Below are 18227 nucleotides of genomic sequence, written 5' to 3'. Positions count from 1 at the left end.
TCAAATAAACGTAGAAGTTGTTCCATTGGTCCATTCCCAGGCTAATCAATGAACGGTTGTCTAACCAATCAGCTGTGTTGACGCATCTCAGTAGGCGCGCTTCTTTAGCACGCCGGTGTAGCCATTTTTTTCACGACCGTGAAGCAGCTAACTGATTTGAGGTAAGCGTTCCATTCAATCTTTCTTGGTCAATAGAAAATAAATAGCTACTGCTAGAATATTTGAAATTGACGCGGGGTATGAACTTTGTCTACCGGTATTGAGGAATATTCTGTTATGCAATAAAATCTTTTGGAGTACCGTTTCTCGAACGGGTACGCGCGTATTGGGGTGGCAAGCTAGCTAAATTAGCTAGGCAATGTAGCTAGACAACGAGATGTACAATATTCGACGTCGTTTTCTATACATTTTCACTTTTGCTTCTATAAAATTTGGACATGATCATGTTGCTGAAATAATAAACGTATCGAGGTTTTAAAACGATCGGTTTCTGTCGAAAGTGGTAACTAAGTAGCTAACATTCTACTAGATTACTAGCCTCCATGCTTGATGCCGATAAGTGCACCACTGTACTTAGTTTACATGACAATTTCGCTAGTTCGCATAGTCTCATTGAGCTTTCCCCCCTCACATCAGGCTTTCTACAACACTGCTTCAAGGATGGTCAAGATCTTCATTGGGAACCTCCCTCGGGAGGCAGACAAGGATGAAATTCAGGTGTTGTTCTCCCAGTACGGTGCCGTCACAGAATGCGCCATCGTCAAGAATTTTGCTTTCGTCCACATGGATGACCGTAAGTCTGCCACCAAAGCCATCCGCAGCCTGCACCTCTACAAGCTGCATGGCACGGCGATAAATGTCGAGGCTAGTCGCGGGAAGAACCAGGGAGCCGTCAAACTCCACGTGACAAACGTGGAGAAAGGCAACGATGATGAGCTCCGCACTCTGTTCGAGGAGTATGGCACGGTCTCTGAATGTGCTATTGTCAAAAACTTTGCGTTTGTGCACATGGACAACTCCGATGAGGCTATGGATGCCATCAAGGGATTAGACAACGTTGAATTCCAGGGTAAGATTTTTTTTTTTAGTTTATTCTCTTTGAAAAGGTTACACATTTAGAAATGTGGCTACTACTGGTCTTCCACCTAATCATGTTCTTTGGCATTTCTTTCCCTAATAGGGAAACGTATCCATGTTCAGATATCCAAGAGCCGTCCCAGGTACGAGGAGGAAGAAGACTATCCACCACCCCCACCTGAGAGGGGAGGTTACTGGCCCCCCCGTGGCTACCCCGGGGAGAGGCATGATCCTCCACCCCCTAGCTATCTAAGAGGTCGACAGCCACCCCCTCATCACGGGTACCCTGCCCCCCCTCCGCCACCCCTTCCCCCTCGACGAGCCCCTTACCCAGAGCGTGCTTATGAGCGCGAGAGGCAGAGCTATGCCGTGGTGGATTACTATGAGAAATACAGGGCTCGTCCTGCCCCTTACGGCATAATGTCCTATGATGAGAGGCGTGTAGGCTCCTTACCCCCTCCTCCCCCGCCCCCCTCTTCCATGGTCAGGGAGCGCTTCATGACCTCTGGCCTCGATCCATATGAGCGTCGCCCCCTCCCTCCCCCCCCCGCTGCGTACTACGCCAGGGACCGCAGTCCCATTCGGAGGGCCCCTGCTCCCCCCATGCCCCCCGCCGGTAACGGTTACTCCTATGAGCGTTCCCGACTCTCTCCCATCTCTCGGCCCGCGATGTACAACCTACCCCGTACCAGAGACCCCTACGCCGACAGGTTGCCACCGCCGCCAGCGGCTCGCTATTACTAAGCAGCGTACACCGGCGTTTGACTCAAGGTGAGAATAGGCCTGCGCTACAAACATTATAATGGAAATGGGAGGTGAAGTAGTACCTATCCTCTATATGGAGGGTCCAAGGTCACTTGATGCGCTCTTTAGAGGGGCTTCATGCCTCAGTTCTGAGAGGAATGGTCTGACAGTCGCTCTTCGCTAAACCTCCATATTAACTGAAATGCTTAAACTGGGAGAAAAAGCATGTGTAAGAGAGCTCTGCGAAAAATCGTAATTCTTAATCATCTCGTTGGTATATAAGCAATGATTGAGCTAAACACAAATCATGTATTGGTAAAAGTGAGGAACTCATGTAGAGTATTAATTTGACCATGTAGATTGAAGTTGCTGATGAGAATAGAACGATGAATGTAGATTGTTTATAAGTGAAACACGTGTTCGCTGCGGGTGTAACGGGCGGTTGACGTGTGTGTGGTTTGCTCTCTTTCCAGGTTTAAATATTTCAACAAGATCTGCGTCGTCGTCTCCTGATGCACACAGCAATTTACCCCCATCGTCTGTGGCTGAGCGCGTTTCGTTCTCAGGAGGAATTGTAATGCATGCCCTCTCGTCATTTAAAACCCTTTTATTGTATTGTTTCCTCCTCTCTCTTTTTTTGCATTGTTTTAGATTGTGCTTTAGCTATGTTTTTAGTCTCAGGCTCCCAGAAGCCATTTAGTTGTGCGTTTTTATTTTACGTTAACATTATTTTTGTCCTCTTGATATACTGTAACGTGTCATGATACAAACTTTTAGCTCTAAAATCTCATTTCTGAAATTTAATGATTGAAAGCTGCAACACGTTATTACGAAAAGGATGTTAATAATCGTGATTTTGAATATTAACACGTGTTTCCTTTGAACAACCATGCTGGTTTAAATTTAAATCTATCGTCTGAAATGATGCAAAGTTATGGATTATGAAAAGGTAGCGCTCTGCGACAATGTACAACAGCATAATAAACCACTTCGATGGATTAGTTGGTTAATTTGTTTATGGTGGCGAGTTACACTAAGGTGGATAACGTTCTTAATTGTAATCAGGACATGATTTTAATAAAACTGAATTGTACAGGAATTTCGATACTTTTTGGGGGGATCTCTTGTTAAATCATATCGCAGATTCTTAATCTTATGATTCAATGGCAAATGATCAGTTGCTTCTCAATATACTTTAACCATTTTGAAGGGGGTTAAATGCTTGCTAAAATGTCAAATAACGTTATCTGTGTCCCCTCGACTTCAAGCGCTCAATCACAATTGAATTATACCGATCTGCCCCTTCACTGCCCCTTCACTGCCCATCAATTTATTTCAGTGTCATCGGTTTGATTGGGCTTTATTGCCATATCCCCAGTTCTCACCATAATACACTCACTCTGGAAGCGTCTCTGGAGAGATGTTCTTGGCACCGCCTGCAGCCTGCAGGAACCTAACCAGGTAAGATGGGAGTTGGGATCAGTTGTATGAAACTTGGGTTTAAAGATGTGATTAATTTGGGTACACGGGAGTCAGGAAAATGACACGACGTCTCTGCTTGGCATGGACACGTAATATAAATGCTAAACCTTTCCATACTAAAAATCTATATGGCTGAGTTTAGACAGGCAGCCCAATTACCCCCCCCCCCCCCCCCACACTAATTGGTCATTTGACTTTCTTTTTGATCTTTTTCAAAGCTTCTGATGGTGTAAAAAAAAAATGCGATTGTGCTGCCTGTATATATTGCAGCCAAACCTCTTTTAAAGGGGCAGTCTTGCATTCTGCAACATTTTTGGATATTTAGATATAGGCTTAACCATTGAATCTCGAAGAATATAAGTTAAATGCCTGATGACCTTTAACTGTCCCACCTAAAAACACAAGTTCATCAGAGCTCCAAATATGAATCTGTTACTCTATTGTTTAAGTAATCTAATTGTGAACAAACTGTAGCTTTAAAACATTGTCAAAACTCATTTTGAGCTCATATATGGTCAGTCCATCTATCAAAAGCTCAGTCTATGAATTTCAGAGTGGTAAGTCATCTACAGTTCTCCAGCCTCAGCTCTTAACCAAACAAGTGGCTGGGTCTTTGTTTTGAATACCCGATTGCCCTTTTAAATATAAACATGATCTTGGTTGTGGAAATGTTGTTAGGTGTCATTGTCAGGGGAAGATTTATTTTACAGATAATTCCATCCATAAGCAAGTAGGGACACAGTCTTAAGGTCAGCAGATACATATTGTTGTGGGGTTTATTCATTTAGTGTGCACAAGCAAAACATTTTGCTGTGAAAACAAGCATTTCTTAATGGACAAGTTAATGCAGTCCCCCTCTGCTTTGGCTGTTTGGTTCCTAGTGAATGCACCCCTGTTTGAAGTTCTAGGCCCCTGGTAAGTTAGAAAAGTAGAATTCATTAAGCATTCATATGTATTGTAACCCATACTGTAAATGGCTGTATTGGTTTGTATAGCTGTACTACTGAAATACTTGGTTTTATGAGAGTCCCCCGAATGTCTTTGTCATTTCCTAATAAAATATTTCAAACTGAACTTGTTTGTTCTAGCCTTTTGGGTGTTGTAACTGAGATTTGGTTGGGTGCGGGGGCACCTAGTGGCCATCTTTCTTTGGGGTGGAGATTAAAAACATACAAAGTTAATTTCCTGCTATACTACACATTTTGGCATGGGGTATAGAGAAAATGTTAGTTTTAAGGAGTTTTCTGCAGTTCTACACATTTTGCAATGTTGATATCTGAGTGAGAGCAACTAATACAATCAATGAGGGGCCGCCTGAAGGTCAGGACCCCTGGGCATGTGCCTGATCAGAATTTTGGCCATGATTACAAGTGAATATCACTTGCTAGATTAATTGTTAGCAGACATGGCTAATTGAGTGACTGATGCACCAAACTGTTTGAATTTACACCATGTGTATTCTAATGCTCATAAGTAAATTGAGACCCTGACAGTTCCTAGCTGCTGGGGCCCCTAAGTGACTGATTATGCCTGGAGCCGGCCGTGCACCTAAGACTACAGATCACGTATAAATTCTGTTTAGGGGAGGTGGGTAGATTAACTCTTTCTATAAACCCACATATAGCCATCATGACTGGTGATGAGGTCATTTGGGTGTGGCTGTTCCTTTTGTCGATGCCTACTGCCCTATGCTGGGTAGTTGGTGTGTACATACAGATCAAAGAAGTCTAGGCATACAGTGCCTTAAATTATTCACGCCCCTTTACTTTTTCCTCTTTGATGTTACAAATTGGGATTGAAATTAATTACATTTTTCATCAATCTACTTACAATTTTCTTCCACTTGGACAAATTATTTTAACATTTGAAAACGAAAACCCTAATATCTTGATTTGTCTGAGGGTTGAATACTTATCTATACATGTTAAAATCACATTTGGCAGTGATAACTGCTGTGAAACTTTCTGGGTAAGTCTCTTAAGAACTTTCCACACCTGGATTTTGCAACATTTACCCATTATTCTTTTCAAAATTGTTCAAGCTCTGTCAATGTGGATGTTGATCATTGCTAGACAACCATTTTCAGGTCTTGCCATAGATTTTCAAGCAGATGTAGGTCACAATTGTAACTCGGCCACCCCAGTGTAAATTTGGCCTTGTTTTAGGTTACTGTCCTGCTGAAAGGTTAATTAATCTCCCAGTGTCTGGTTGAAAGCAGACTAAACCAGGTTTTCTTCTAGGATTTTGCCTGTGCTTAGCTTCTGTTCTGTTTTATCCTGGAAAAACTCCCCAGTCCTTGACAATTACAAGCATACCCGTAACATGATGCAGCCACCACTATGCTCAAATATGGAGAGTGGTACTCAGTAATGTGTTGTATTGGATTTGCCCCAAACACGACTATTTAGGATATAAAGTTAATTGATTTGCCACATTTTTTTGCTGTATTACTTCACTAATGCACGTTTTGGAATACTTTATATTCTGTACAGGCTCCCTTTTCACTCTGTCAATTAGGTTATTATTATGGAGTAACTACAATGTTGATCCATCAACTGTTTTAAAGTCACCATTGGCCTCATGGTGAAATCCCTGATAGGTTTCCTTCCTTTCTGGCAACTGAGTTAGGAAGGATGCCTGTATCTTTGTAGTGACTGGGTGTATTGATACACCGTCCAAAATTTAATTAATGACTTCACCATGCTCAAAGGGACAATTATTTTCTGCTTTTTAAATTTTTACCCATGCTCTTTGCGAGACATTTGAAAACCTCCCTGGTCTTTGGTTGAATCTGTTTGAAATTCACTGCTCGCCTTACGGACCTTACACCTTACAGATAATGTTATGTGTGCCGTACAGAGATATGGTCATTCAAAATTCATGTTAAACACTATTATTAGGAGTCCATACAACTTATTGTGACTTGTTAAGCACATTTTATACTCCTGAACTTATTTGCTTGCGTTAACAATGGGTTTAAATACTTATTGACTCAAGACATTTCAGCTTGTCATTTTTAATGAATTTGTAAACATTTAAAAAATAAATAAAAAATAAATCAACTGACATTATGGGGAACTGTGCAGGCCAGTGACAACATCTACATTTTATTCCATTTTAAATTCAGGCACTAAAAACAAAATGTGGAAAAAGCCAAGGGGTGTGAATACATTCTAAAGGCACTGTGGCACAGGATGGTATGTGCTTCTCAAAACCACCACAATGATCTCACCCTTGCCCAATAAAAAGTAATCTAAAATATGTGTATTTCAAAAGATTATAAAAAATGTTAGCAGAATGTATTAGATAATAACCAGAAAGTATTAGTGAAGGTGCTGGAGGCCAAAGGGAAAAACTGAAGAAACAGGAAAAAGTCTCAGCATACTTCCAGTCAGATGCAAATTCCTTTAGTTGTGGCTTAGCTTTCGGTCAGTCGACCTTCATCAGCGCTTATCTCCACAAACAATAGTGGGACAGATAAGTACACACAGTGAGCCAGAGATAATGACAGACACCTGTGGTAATCTAAAGTACCTGATAGGGCCACTAGATGATATATCAGATGGAACAGAAAATATTAAATAATTTTCTAGTTTTGTTCTTGTAGAAAAACAAGTGTTAGTGTAAGGAACCCTTACTCTCAAAAAGAGCAATACACTGGAAAAGTTCCCAAAAAATGAAGAAAATGTACACTAAATACAGTGCCTTCAGGAAGGAGTCACACACCTTGACATATTCCATATTTTGTTGTGTTACAGCCTGAATTCAAAATGGATTGAATATATATTTTTTCTCATCCATCTACACACAATGGCCCATAATGACAGAGAGAAAACATCCTTTGATCATCCTTGAGATATCGTTACAATGTGATTGGAGTTCACCTGTGGCCATTACAATTGTTTGACATTATTTACAAAGAAACACCTGTCTATATAAGGTCCCACAGTTGACAGTGAAGATCTGAGCAGAAACTATACCAAGGTGTCCAAGGAATTGTCCGTAGATCTACAAGATATTTCTGGGGAAGGGTATAAAACAATTTCTAGTGTTGAAAGTTTCCAAGAGCACCGTGGTCTCCACTATATTGGCGATAAGTGAAACATGCTGTCTTACAGGTTGATCCTGTTAAAGTGTGGGATCCTGTTACGATGCTTGCTTCAGCTCCTCCAGTGAGACAGCTGACTGAAGGGGAGCGTAGAGTATTTGTACGAGCTCTGTTTCATTGTCGTCTGGCAAGACGATCGGAGGAGCGTGAGAGGTCTGCCACCACGTTATCCCTCCCCGGAGTGAACTTCAGCTGATAGTCATACTGTCTGAGGCAGTCGGCCCATCTGTTAAACCTGAAGTGGCTTGTGGCCAGTTCTGAATGCCGACAGTAGCGTAGTGAGGGACTGGTGGTTGGTTCGAAACGTGAACAGCCGGCCATATAAGTAGAGGTGCCACATTTCGCACGTCCAGACACAGGCCAGTGCTTCTCGTTCACCCACAGAGTATCGTTGTTAAGTGGGGCTCAGGGCTCTTGAGGCGAAGGCGACGGGCCTCTCAATGCCACTCTGCAGCTGTGAGAGGACAGCTCCTAGTGCTCCATCTGAGGCATCACAGGTGACAATGGTGAGGCAGATGGGGTCAAAGTGAGCAAATTGGGCTCATCTTATCTCACATGCAGGTAGACTAAAACATATACAGGTATAGCCAGTTTTTCAGAATGTGCCTTTGTTCCTCACAGGTAACATTTGTTGCTTGTACTTGCCAAAGCCTTTAACGCAATCATCAAATAAAACAGTTTATTAAAATCAACATTTACAAAACGGTGACAAAACAATATCCTTCCCCCACCCTAACCTCGTCCTTCATTGAATTCTGATACTTGCTCTTATTTGGGTATCATGAAAAAGGGTCATATTCACAAGCTTTAGTTTCACATTTTATAAAATAACGTAACATTCTGAATAATACTTGAGGAGTGGGTTATAAGGTAGAATATAAAAACATTTGAGGTACTGATAGCTTGGCGCCACATACAGTCAACATTTTTATTTAAGCTTTCAGAATGTTTAACATCAGTATTTTTCAAGAAAACTGCTTCTAGTTAAAGAGAAAACAATACAATATAATCAAAACAATATGGCTGTTATTGTAGTAAAACTATTTTATGAAAGAAGCGCACTGCCTGATTGGTACATGATTGTCTCATCCATCTCCATTGGCCCTTGGCTCATGAGTGGTGGGATGCCATTGGTTGAAAGGTCTGAGCCCGTGTCCATGACGGGCACCACATTTGGCACGACCATGCCCATCTCTCTGGAAGGGGGTATTGCCAGCACCTGAAACTCCACCTCAAAGCTCCCCTTCGCCTCTCCATTCTCACGGCGTATCAGCATCTCGTATTCCCCGAACCGGATCAAGGCCTTACCCGGCAGCTCTGCCCTCTCCAGGAACCCCAACTCAAACCCATTGACAGTCACACGTCCCTTCTGGCTCAGGTTCTGCACAGAAAATAGCATGTCCCGGCTGTTGGAGGTGCGGTAGGCCTGCAAGGACAGCTGCTTGCGGGAGACACGGGGATCGGCCAGCACGAAGGTGCAGGCCTGGGCATCCCGGCCCAGCTTCACTTGGTCCTCGGCCTGGAGCTTGTGTCTGGTGTCCAGAGGCAACATGCGGTACAGAGCCCTGGAAGCCTGCTGGGGGTGGTAGAGCTGGATCTGGAGGCATGTCATCAGCTCCTCTGTTTCCACGGTGTGAGACACCTCCATGGTGGATCTTATGATGGCTGATGCAATTGAAGGGATGTTGTCTTTCACTTTCTGGTTCACTTGGTCTAAGAGAAAAACAGAGAGGAATATTCAAATTGATTACCTTGTGTTATTCTGGCACTAAATAAGTCTCATTACTAGACAGAGAATAACAGCTCAGATAGAGGGTGATGGAATGGAAAACACTTAATTATATTGCTCTAATCGATAGGAAGAATGTTCAGGGTATTTCCATGAAGCAGTACAAAATCTCAAGGTGCTTTCGATATTTGTTCTAACATTTTTAGTTCTTAGAATTGTGTCAGAATTGCATCATCATTCCACACCCTCAGCCTGTCAGCATTTCCTCTAAAACGTTCACTGACTTAAAGTAATTCCACTGTCATATGAATGTAGCCTTTTTCAAGTATACACAGGGAAACAGCTTAGGATAGACTGCTTTTTCATAAAAGTTCAAGTCTATTTTTATCAGAGAGGTGAAGAACATGTTAGATATATAATCTGCAAATATCTTCCACACTTATGTTTTTCTGAAGTACTAATAACAATACTAGGCTTGTATAACATTTGAATGAGAATCACATAGCATGACATTCGTTCAAACAAAACCATTCTGAATGTTCACTTCCAAACTTGCTATATTTTACCTGTAAAGTTGGGTAGGCTGTAGGATAATTTATTTTGCTCGTAGCGTCTCGAAAGATCAGGCTACATTATACAGTAGGCTGTCTCCAACGGTTGACTTGCTTTGTTTACTAGAACCAGTACAGCTGTTGTCTATTGGCGCACAAAGTGTTGCGCCAACTATAACGGGTATCGGAGGATACTGCCAGGACAAAAACAAACAGGAAGGGGGTGATCATGACGTCAGCCAGAACCAGCAGCACCATACATAGCAACACCAGTGGCAGTGAACTGCTGCCAGTCATGATCCGGTTATAGCTCGATGTTTAGGGAACATCTGATTATGCTTTCACCTTGGCAGGTTCTATACAACTTCCTTACGATTTTCAGTAACAGGCAGGTTTATAGGGCTACTTTATGACCATGTGAGTGCAGTCGACAAAGGAGCAGTATCAATTAAACCAACTAGCCTCTTATCTGTGATGAAATTGCATGCCAAATTAACTGTTCTGGGAAAGGGGGGCTATTGTCAATCATCGACTGCCATCTGTAATCAGCATGCCAAAACCCTGAAGCAGTAAAACGAATCTTGGTTGCCTGCGACACATAGCTCTACAGATCATGGTGATAATAAAGTGAAGAAAAATGTATCTATATGTGTTCAATAAAATACGTATACCAAGCAAGCTAGTATCATAAGTCATGCCATTCGAAGTAGTTGGTACGAATAGTAGCATAATCATAATATTATGTACCTAGCTAGGCTAATAAACAACCTCAACTTGCCTAAGCAGTTTCAAGCTATTCACTGTTTGTTCATGTGACTGATGGTCGATATTTACGTGCCTACTCTCGGCGTTAGTAACGCTGTAACAACTTAAAATGTCATTGGTCAATTCACAGGCTAATCAAAGAACAATGGTGGTCTAACCAATCAGCTAGCATAACGCATCTCAGCAGGCGGGGTTTTTCCGTTCTTATAACGCGATGTAGACGTTTTATACGAAAGTGACGTATCTAACGTTAACCGATTGAGGTAAGTGTACTATTCAATATTTCTGGTCGAGAACATCTTTAAATAACTGCTGTACTAAAACATTTGAAATTGACTCTTGCGCACGCGATGCGAGCGGTGTAGTCAGCATGTTAGGCATGTAGCTAGAAAAAAGATATACAATATTCTAGGCGTTTTATATTAATGTTTGTTTTTGGTTGCATGAAAGTTGGTTTGCTTTGGCATTGTCATGTTGCTGAAATAACCTCATCTGCGTTTTCGAAGTTTGAAAACGACCTGTTTCTGGCAAAAGTGGTTAACTAGCATTCTAGATGGCTAGCCGACTTGATGCCAGACATAAGTGCACTGCACTTTGTCATGTAAACTAGCTCGCTAGCTAGTCAAGAGTTTTGCTACTTGTACATGTTAGCTATTTCATAATATGGTTAGTTAGCTATCTTGTCAAGTTTGACATACATATCCAGTCAGTCATTAAGTAGTTTTAGAGGTTTTGAGTAAATGGGCCAACAACATTGTCTGGTTAAGTGGCCCTGGAAAGGGGGGTTGTGCCTCAGTCACATCATTTATCTTTCCCCCCTCTCACCAAAGGTTTTCTACAACACTGCTTCAAGGATGGTCAAGATCTTCATTGGGAACCTCCCTCGGGAGGCAGACAAGGATAACATTCAGGCGTTGTTCTCCCAGTACGGTGCCGTCACAGAATGCGCCATTGTCAAGAATTTTGCTTTCGTCCACATGGATGACCGTAAGTCTGCCACCAAAGCCATCCGTAGCCTGCACCTCTACAAGCTGCATGGCGATAAACGTCGAGGCTAGTCGCGGGAAGAACCAGGGAGCCGTCAAACTCCACGTGACAAACTTGGAGAAAGGCAACAACGATGAACTCCGCACTTCGTTCGAGGAGTATGGCACAGTCTCTGAATGAGCTATTGTCAAAAACTTTGCGTTTGTGCACATTGACAACTCCAACGAGGCTATACCATCAAGGGATTAGACAAGGTTGAATTCCAGGGTAAGATTTTTTTTTTTTTTTAAGGTTATGCTCTTTGAGAAGGTTACACATTTAGAAATGTGGCTACTACTGGTCTTCCACCTAATCTTGTTCTTTGGTATTTCTCTACCTAATAGGGAAACGTATCCTTGTTCAGATATCAAAGAGCCGTCCCAGGTAGGAGGAGGAAGAAGACTACCCCCCCACCTCAAAGCGGGGGATACTAGCCAAGGGAGAGGCATGACCCTCCACCCCATAGCTATCTAAGAGGTCGTCACCATCCCCTCATCACGGGTATCCTGCCCCCCCTCCACCCCCCCCTACACGAGCCCCTTAACCAGAGCGTGCTTATGAGTGCGAGAGGCAGAGCTATGCCGTGGTGGATTACTATGAGAAATACAGGGCTCGCCCTGCCCTTTGCGGCATAATGTCCTATGATGAGAGGTGTGTTGGCTCCTTACCCCCGCCCCCCTCTTCCATGGTCAGGGAGCGCTTCATGACCTCTGGCCTCGATCCATATGAGCGTCTCCGCCACCCTCCTCCCCTGTCTGCGTACTACGCCAGGGACCTCGGTCCCATTCGGAGGGCCCCTCACCCCATGCCCCCCGCCGGTAACGGTTACTCCTACGAGCATTCCCGAATTTCCCCCGTCTCTCAGCCCGAGATGTACAACTAGCCCCGTACCAGAGACCCCTATGCTGACAGGTTGCCACCGGCCTGCTATTACTAAGCAGTGTACACCGGCGTTTGACTCAAGGTGAGAATCGGCCTGCGCTACAAACATTCTAATGGGAGGTGAAGTAGTACCTATCCTCTATATGGAGGGTCCAAGGTCACTTGAGGGGCTTCATGCCTCAGTTCTGAGAGGAATGGTCTGACAGTCGCTCTTCGCTAAACCTCCAGATTAACTGAAATGCTTGAACTGGGAGAAAAAGCATGTGTAAGAGAGCTCTGCGTCAAATCGTAATTCTTAATCATCTCATTGGCACTGCTGGTTTGTAGGCAATGATTGAGCTAAACATAAATCATGTATTAGCAAAAGTAAGGAACTGATGTAGAGTATTAATTTGACCATTTAGATTGAAGTGTCTCACAAGTTGCTGATGAGAATGGAACGATGAATGTAAATTGTTTATAAATGAAACACGTGTTCGCTGCGGGTGTAATGGCCAGTTGACTTGTGTGTGGTTCGCCCTCTTTCCAGGTTTATTTATTTCAACAAGATTTGCGTCCTCGTCACAGCCATCGTATCCTGATGCGTTCATCTGTGGCTGATGATCTGTGGCGCGTTTCATTTTCAGGAGGAATTGTAATGCTTAACTTCTCGTCATCAAACACTTTTATTACACTTGTATTGTTTTGGCCTCTTTTGGTTTGTATTGTGCTTTGGCTACCTTTTTAGTCTCTGGCTCCCAGAAGCCTTTGAGCCGTGCATATTTATTTTATGTTCCAATATTTAGTCTTGATATACTGTAATGTGTCATGATATAAACCTTTGCTGATAAGTCACATTTCTTAAATTTGATGAATGGATGCATCAACACGTTTGGATGTTACAAGTAGGATGTTACTATTAGCAAATAATCGTGACTGTATATCGATTTAAATACAAACCATCTTGTGTTTCCTTGTTCAATCTGAAGTTGTGACAATGTACAACAGCATAATAAAACCACTATGATGGACTACAACAATTGACCAGTTGGTTAATTTGTAAATTATCAAATATTTGCTTATGGTAGCTAGTTACCCCAATGTGGATAACATTCTTTTTTTTGTCATCAGAGGACAAACTGAATTGTATAATTTTTTACTTTTTTGATCTCTTAACATCTTATCGCAGATTCTTATCACAATCAGTGGTTCGATGGCAGATGATCAGTTGCTTCTCATTACGTTTTAATCATTGAATCGTGATCATGTGAAGGGGGTTATGTGTCTGATAAATTAAGAATCGTCCTCTACCAATGTGAAATAACGTTATCACTTATGTCTCCCCTCGACTTCAAGCGCTCAATCATAATTGAACTATCTAAATCAACCCCTTCACTGCCCATCAATTTATTTAGGCGTCATGTTTTGGATTGTCATTGTCATGTCCCCAGTTCTCAACATATTACACTTGGCATGATGGTGTTATGAGCACCCTCGCTCTTAGAGCATCTCTGGAGAGATGTTCTTGGCACAGCCTGCAGTAACTTAACCAGGTAAAAGATGTGAATCAAGATCAGTTGTGGGTTGTATGAAACTAAGAGTTAAACGTGATGAATTTAGGTACACATGAGTCAAGGTTTTTTTCCAATTTAGTACAGGAGAATGGCAAATTACCTCTGCTTGATTGTAGGCTGGGCGTGAACAGGTGAGTTTTATTTTTATTTTTTTACTTCCTAAACTAAAAAGCAATATGGCTGCGTTTAGACGGGCATTCCAAATGTTATATATTTCCCCCACTAATTCGTATTGTGACCAATCACATCAGTTCTTTGCCCATCTGATCATTTTCAGAGCTGAGCTGATTGGTCAAAAGAATATCAGATATGGGCTGCGTGCATAAACGCAACCATTGTCAACCAAACGTCTAAAGGGTCAATCTGGGATTCATCAACATTTTGGGACTTAAGTTAATGATGTATATGCCTAGCCATTGATTCTTGAAGAATACAACTTAAATGCCTCATGACCTTCAACTGCCCTACCCAGAAATATGTTCATCAGAGCCCCAAATATAAGCTTGTCTTACTCAATTCTTTGTAAACAAACTGCAGCTTCAAAACTGCAATTTTTAGCTCATAGATGGTCGGTCCTTGTATCAATCGCTCCGTCTATGAATTTGAGTGGTTAGCCTAGATTTCTCAAGCCTCATCACCACTTTGGTTAACAGCTGGGGGGGAGTTTAAAAAAAATAAAATCCCAGATTGCACTTTAAACATACGGTGCATTCGGAAAGTATTCTGACCCCTTGACTTTTTTCACATTTTGTTACATTGTAGCCGTATTCTAAACTGGATAAAATATATATTTTTTTCTATCAATCTACACACAATACCCCATAATGACCAAGCGAAAACAGGTTTTTGGAAAGTTTTGCAAATGAATAAACAAGAGGAATACCTTATTTACATAAGTATTCAGACCCTTTGCTATGAGACTCGCAATTGAGATCGGGTGCATCCTGTTTCCATTTATCATCCTTGATGTTTCTACAACTTGATATTAGTCTACCTGTGGTGAATTCAATTGATTGGACAGAATTTGGAAAGGCACACACCTGTCAAGGTACCACATTTGACAGTGCATGTGTTACGTTCCCCAGTTTCTGTGTTGTATTTGAGTGTGTGTGTTTCAGGAGATGGCTTCCTGGAAGCCTCCCCAACCAGCTGATTGGTCGACTCAATGGCTAATGGATGATTAGAGAGCTGACCCCGCCCCCTCGTCAAGATGCAGCTGTATCCAATTAGACTCCTGAAGCTATATAAAAGCCAGTGTTCTGTTCAGGAGGAGAGGAGATTGAATATTTTGGAGAGATTAGAGAGAGAGATTTTTTTCTGGAGAATTTGATTGTGATAAAGTGTTGGTTGTTTCTCAAAGAGATTTGGTATGTACTATGTAAGTTGTTGCTGAGGGAGCTGATTGGTTATGTCTGTTATGTGTTATAGGACGCACTGTTTTGATTATTGAAATTGTTCGTTGTTCTGTTTCATTTGTTCCCAGGGGGGAAGGAGAAGACACTTTGGGAGTGCTTAGGCAAGAGGCATACATATACCTGTAGTATATTCAATGTCTAGGCACACTAGGTAAGACCTGGGCGGACCACCCCCTGTATTGTATTTTGGTTAGGGCACCAGGTGGTGTTAAAATAGGTAAGTTAAGTGAGTAGGCAGATTAGATAGGAGAGGGGGGGGCTTTGATATATACTTTCTTTGCTTTGGTTCCGTCCAGACCCTTTTCCCCACATTACCGTGTAGGAAATAAATCCTAGTAAATGGTAAATTCTGCCTTTGTCGTCCTTTCTCGGACCTACAGTTCATACCTATTTCACTTCACGGGGAGTTGAGTTGTAGCAGGGTGTTGCGTTCCCTCTTCATAGAGGCGTGCGTAACAGCATGTCAGAGCAAAAACCAAGCCATGAGGTTGAAGGAATTGTCCGTAGAAAGCCGAGAAAGGAGAAGAGTACCAAACATTTTCTGTGACATTGAAGGTCCCCAAGAACACAGTGGCCTCCATTCTTAAATGGAAGAAGTTTGGAACCACCAAGACTTCCTAGAGCTGGCTTCCCGGCCAAACTGAGCAATCGGAGGAGAAGGCCTTGGTCAGGGAGGAGACCAAGAACCCGATGGGCACTCTGACAGAGCTCCAGAGTTCCTCTGGAGATGGTTGTCCTTCTGGAAGGTTCCACCATCTCTGCAGCCTTTGTGGTAGAGTGGCCAGACGGAAGCCGCCACTCTTCAGTAAAAGGCACCTAGGACTGACCATAAGAAACAAGTTTCTCTGGTCTGATGAAACCAAGAATGAATTCTTTAGCCTGAATGCCAAGCATCACGTTTGAAGGAAACCTGGCACCATCCCTACAGTGAAGCAAGGTTGTGGCAGCATCATGCTTTGGGGATGTTTTTCAGCGGCAGGGACTGGGAGAATAGTCAGGGTCAAAGGAAAAACGAACGAAGCAAAGTACAGAGATCCTTGATGAAAATGTGCTCAGGACCTTAGACTGGGGTGAGGGTTCACATTCCAACAGGACAACAACCCTAAGCGCACAGCCAAGACAACGTAGGAGTGGCTTTGGTACAAGTCTCTGAATGTCTTTTAACCCGATCGAACATCACTGGAGATACCGAAAAATAGCTGTGCAGCGACGCTCCCCATCCAACCTTACAGAGCTTGAGAGGATCTGCAGAGAAGAATAGGAGAAACTCCCCAAATACAGGTGTGCCAAGCTTGTTGTGTCATACCTAAGACTCGAGGCTATAATTGCTTCCAAAGGTGCATCAACAAAGTACTGAGCAAAGGGTCTGAATACTTATGTAAATGTGATATTTCCATTTTTTATTTGCAAAAAATGTCTAAACCTGTATTTGCTTTGACATTATGGGGTTTTGTGTGTAGATTGGGGGGGGGGGGGAAACTTCATGAATTTTAGAATAAGGCTGTAATGTTACAAAATGTGGAAAAAGTCAAAGGGGTCTGAAATCTTTCTGAATGCTCTGTGAACATGTTGGTTGTGGAAATGTTTTACGTCGTTGTGAAGGATTCGGATTTGTTTTAAATATATACTGAACAAAAATATAAACGCAACATGCTACAATTTCATCGATTTTTACTGAGTTTAACAGTTCATATAAGGGAATAACTCAAATTAAATTAATTAGGCCCTAATCTATGAATTTAACATAACTGGGAATACAGATATGCATCTGTTGTTCACTGATACCTTTAAAAAAAGGTGCGTGGATCAGAAAACTAGTCCGTTTCTGGTGTGACCACCATTTGCCTCATGCAGTGTGACACATCCCCCTTCGCATTGAGTTGATCGGGCTATTGATTGTGGTCTGTGAAATGTTGTCCCACTCCTCTTCAATGGCTGCGCGAAATTGCTGGATATTGGCGGGACCTGGAACACGCTGTTGTACACGTGATTTCAGAGCATCCCAAACATGCTCAATCGTTGACATGTCTGAATGTGCAGGCCATGAAAGAACTGGGAAATTTTCAGCATCCAAGAATTGTGTACAGATCTTTGCGACATGGAGCCGTGAATTATCATGCTGAAACATGAGGTGAATGGCACGACAATGGGCTTCAGGGGCTCGACACGGTTTCTCTCTGCATTCAAATTGCCATAGATAAAAGGCAGTTGTGTTTGTGGTCCCTGGCTTATGCCTGCCCATACCATAACCCCACCCCAACCATGGGGCACACTGTTCACAACGTTGACATCAGCAAACAGCTAGCCCACAAGATGCCATACACAAGGTCTGCGGTTGTGAGGCCGGTTGGACATACTGCCAAATTCTCTAAAACGACGTTGGAAGTGGCTTATTGTAGAGAAATGAACATTCAGTTCTCTGGCAACAGTTCTAGTTGACGTTCCTGCAGTCAGCATGCCAGTTGCGCAGTAGAGACATCTGTGGCGTTGTGTTGTGTAACAAATCTGCACATTTTAGAGTGGTCTTTTATTTTCCCCAGCACAAGGTGTACCTGTGTAATGACCATGCTGTTTACTCAGCTCCTTGATAAGCCACACCTGTCAGGTGCATGGATTATATTGGCAAAGGAGAAATTATCACTAACAGGGATGTAAACAAATTTGTGCCCAAAATTTGAGAAATAAGCCTTTTTTTTTGCGTGTATGGGAAATGTCTTGGTCTTTTGTTTCAGCTCATGAAACGTGGGACCAACACTTCACATGTTGTTTATATTTTTGTTCAGTGTAATTCCGTCCATAAGCAAGCATGGACAAAGTCTTAAAGTCAGCAGGTACATATTGATTTAGGGGATGTATTCATTAGTGTACACCAAAGCGAAACATTTAGCGACGAAA

At 42.5% G+C, this 18227-nt stretch overlaps 2 protein-coding genes and 1 pseudogene across 2 annotated transcripts; 2 read left to right on the top strand and 1 right to left on the bottom strand.

Annotated features, from left to right (window-relative positions):
- The first annotated feature begins 60 nt into the window (after positions 1-60).
- On the top strand, positions 61-4377 carry LOC129835320 (RNA-binding protein 4B-like). Its single transcript, XM_055900904.1, has 4 exons — positions 61-161; positions 637-1069; positions 1181-1848; positions 2295-4377. The coding sequence occupies exons 2-3, from the start codon at positions 661-663 to the stop codon at positions 1819-1821; spliced, it is 1050 nt and encodes a 349-aa protein (XP_055756879.1). The 5' UTR covers positions 61-161; positions 637-660; the 3' UTR covers positions 1822-1848; positions 2295-4377.
- Positions 4378-8076: 3699 nt separating this feature from the next.
- On the bottom strand, positions 8077-10477 carry LOC129835318 (TRAF-interacting protein with FHA domain-containing protein A-like). The gene is made up of 2 exons (XM_055900903.1): positions 9707-10477; positions 8077-9124 (listed from the first exon to the last, which is right to left on the bottom strand). Exon 2 carries the CDS (start codon positions 9057-9059, stop codon positions 8457-8459), a length of 603 nt encoding a protein of 200 aa, XP_055756878.1. The 5' UTR covers positions 9060-9124; positions 9707-10477; the 3' UTR covers positions 8077-8456.
- A 21-nt stretch (positions 10478-10498) lies between these two features.
- Positions 10499-13383, top strand: LOC129835317 (RNA-binding protein 4B-like; annotated as a pseudogene).
- The last annotated feature ends 4844 nt before the right edge of the window (positions 13384-18227 follow it).

This window comes from Salvelinus fontinalis, chromosome 36 (assembly GCF_029448725.1).
Source record: "Salvelinus fontinalis isolate EN_2023a chromosome 36, ASM2944872v1, whole genome shotgun sequence".
Taxonomy (NCBI): domain Eukaryota; kingdom Metazoa; phylum Chordata; class Actinopteri; order Salmoniformes; family Salmonidae; genus Salvelinus; species Salvelinus fontinalis.
Note: the sequence above shows the minus strand (reverse complement) of the source record. Positions and strands in the feature narration are given on the sequence as shown.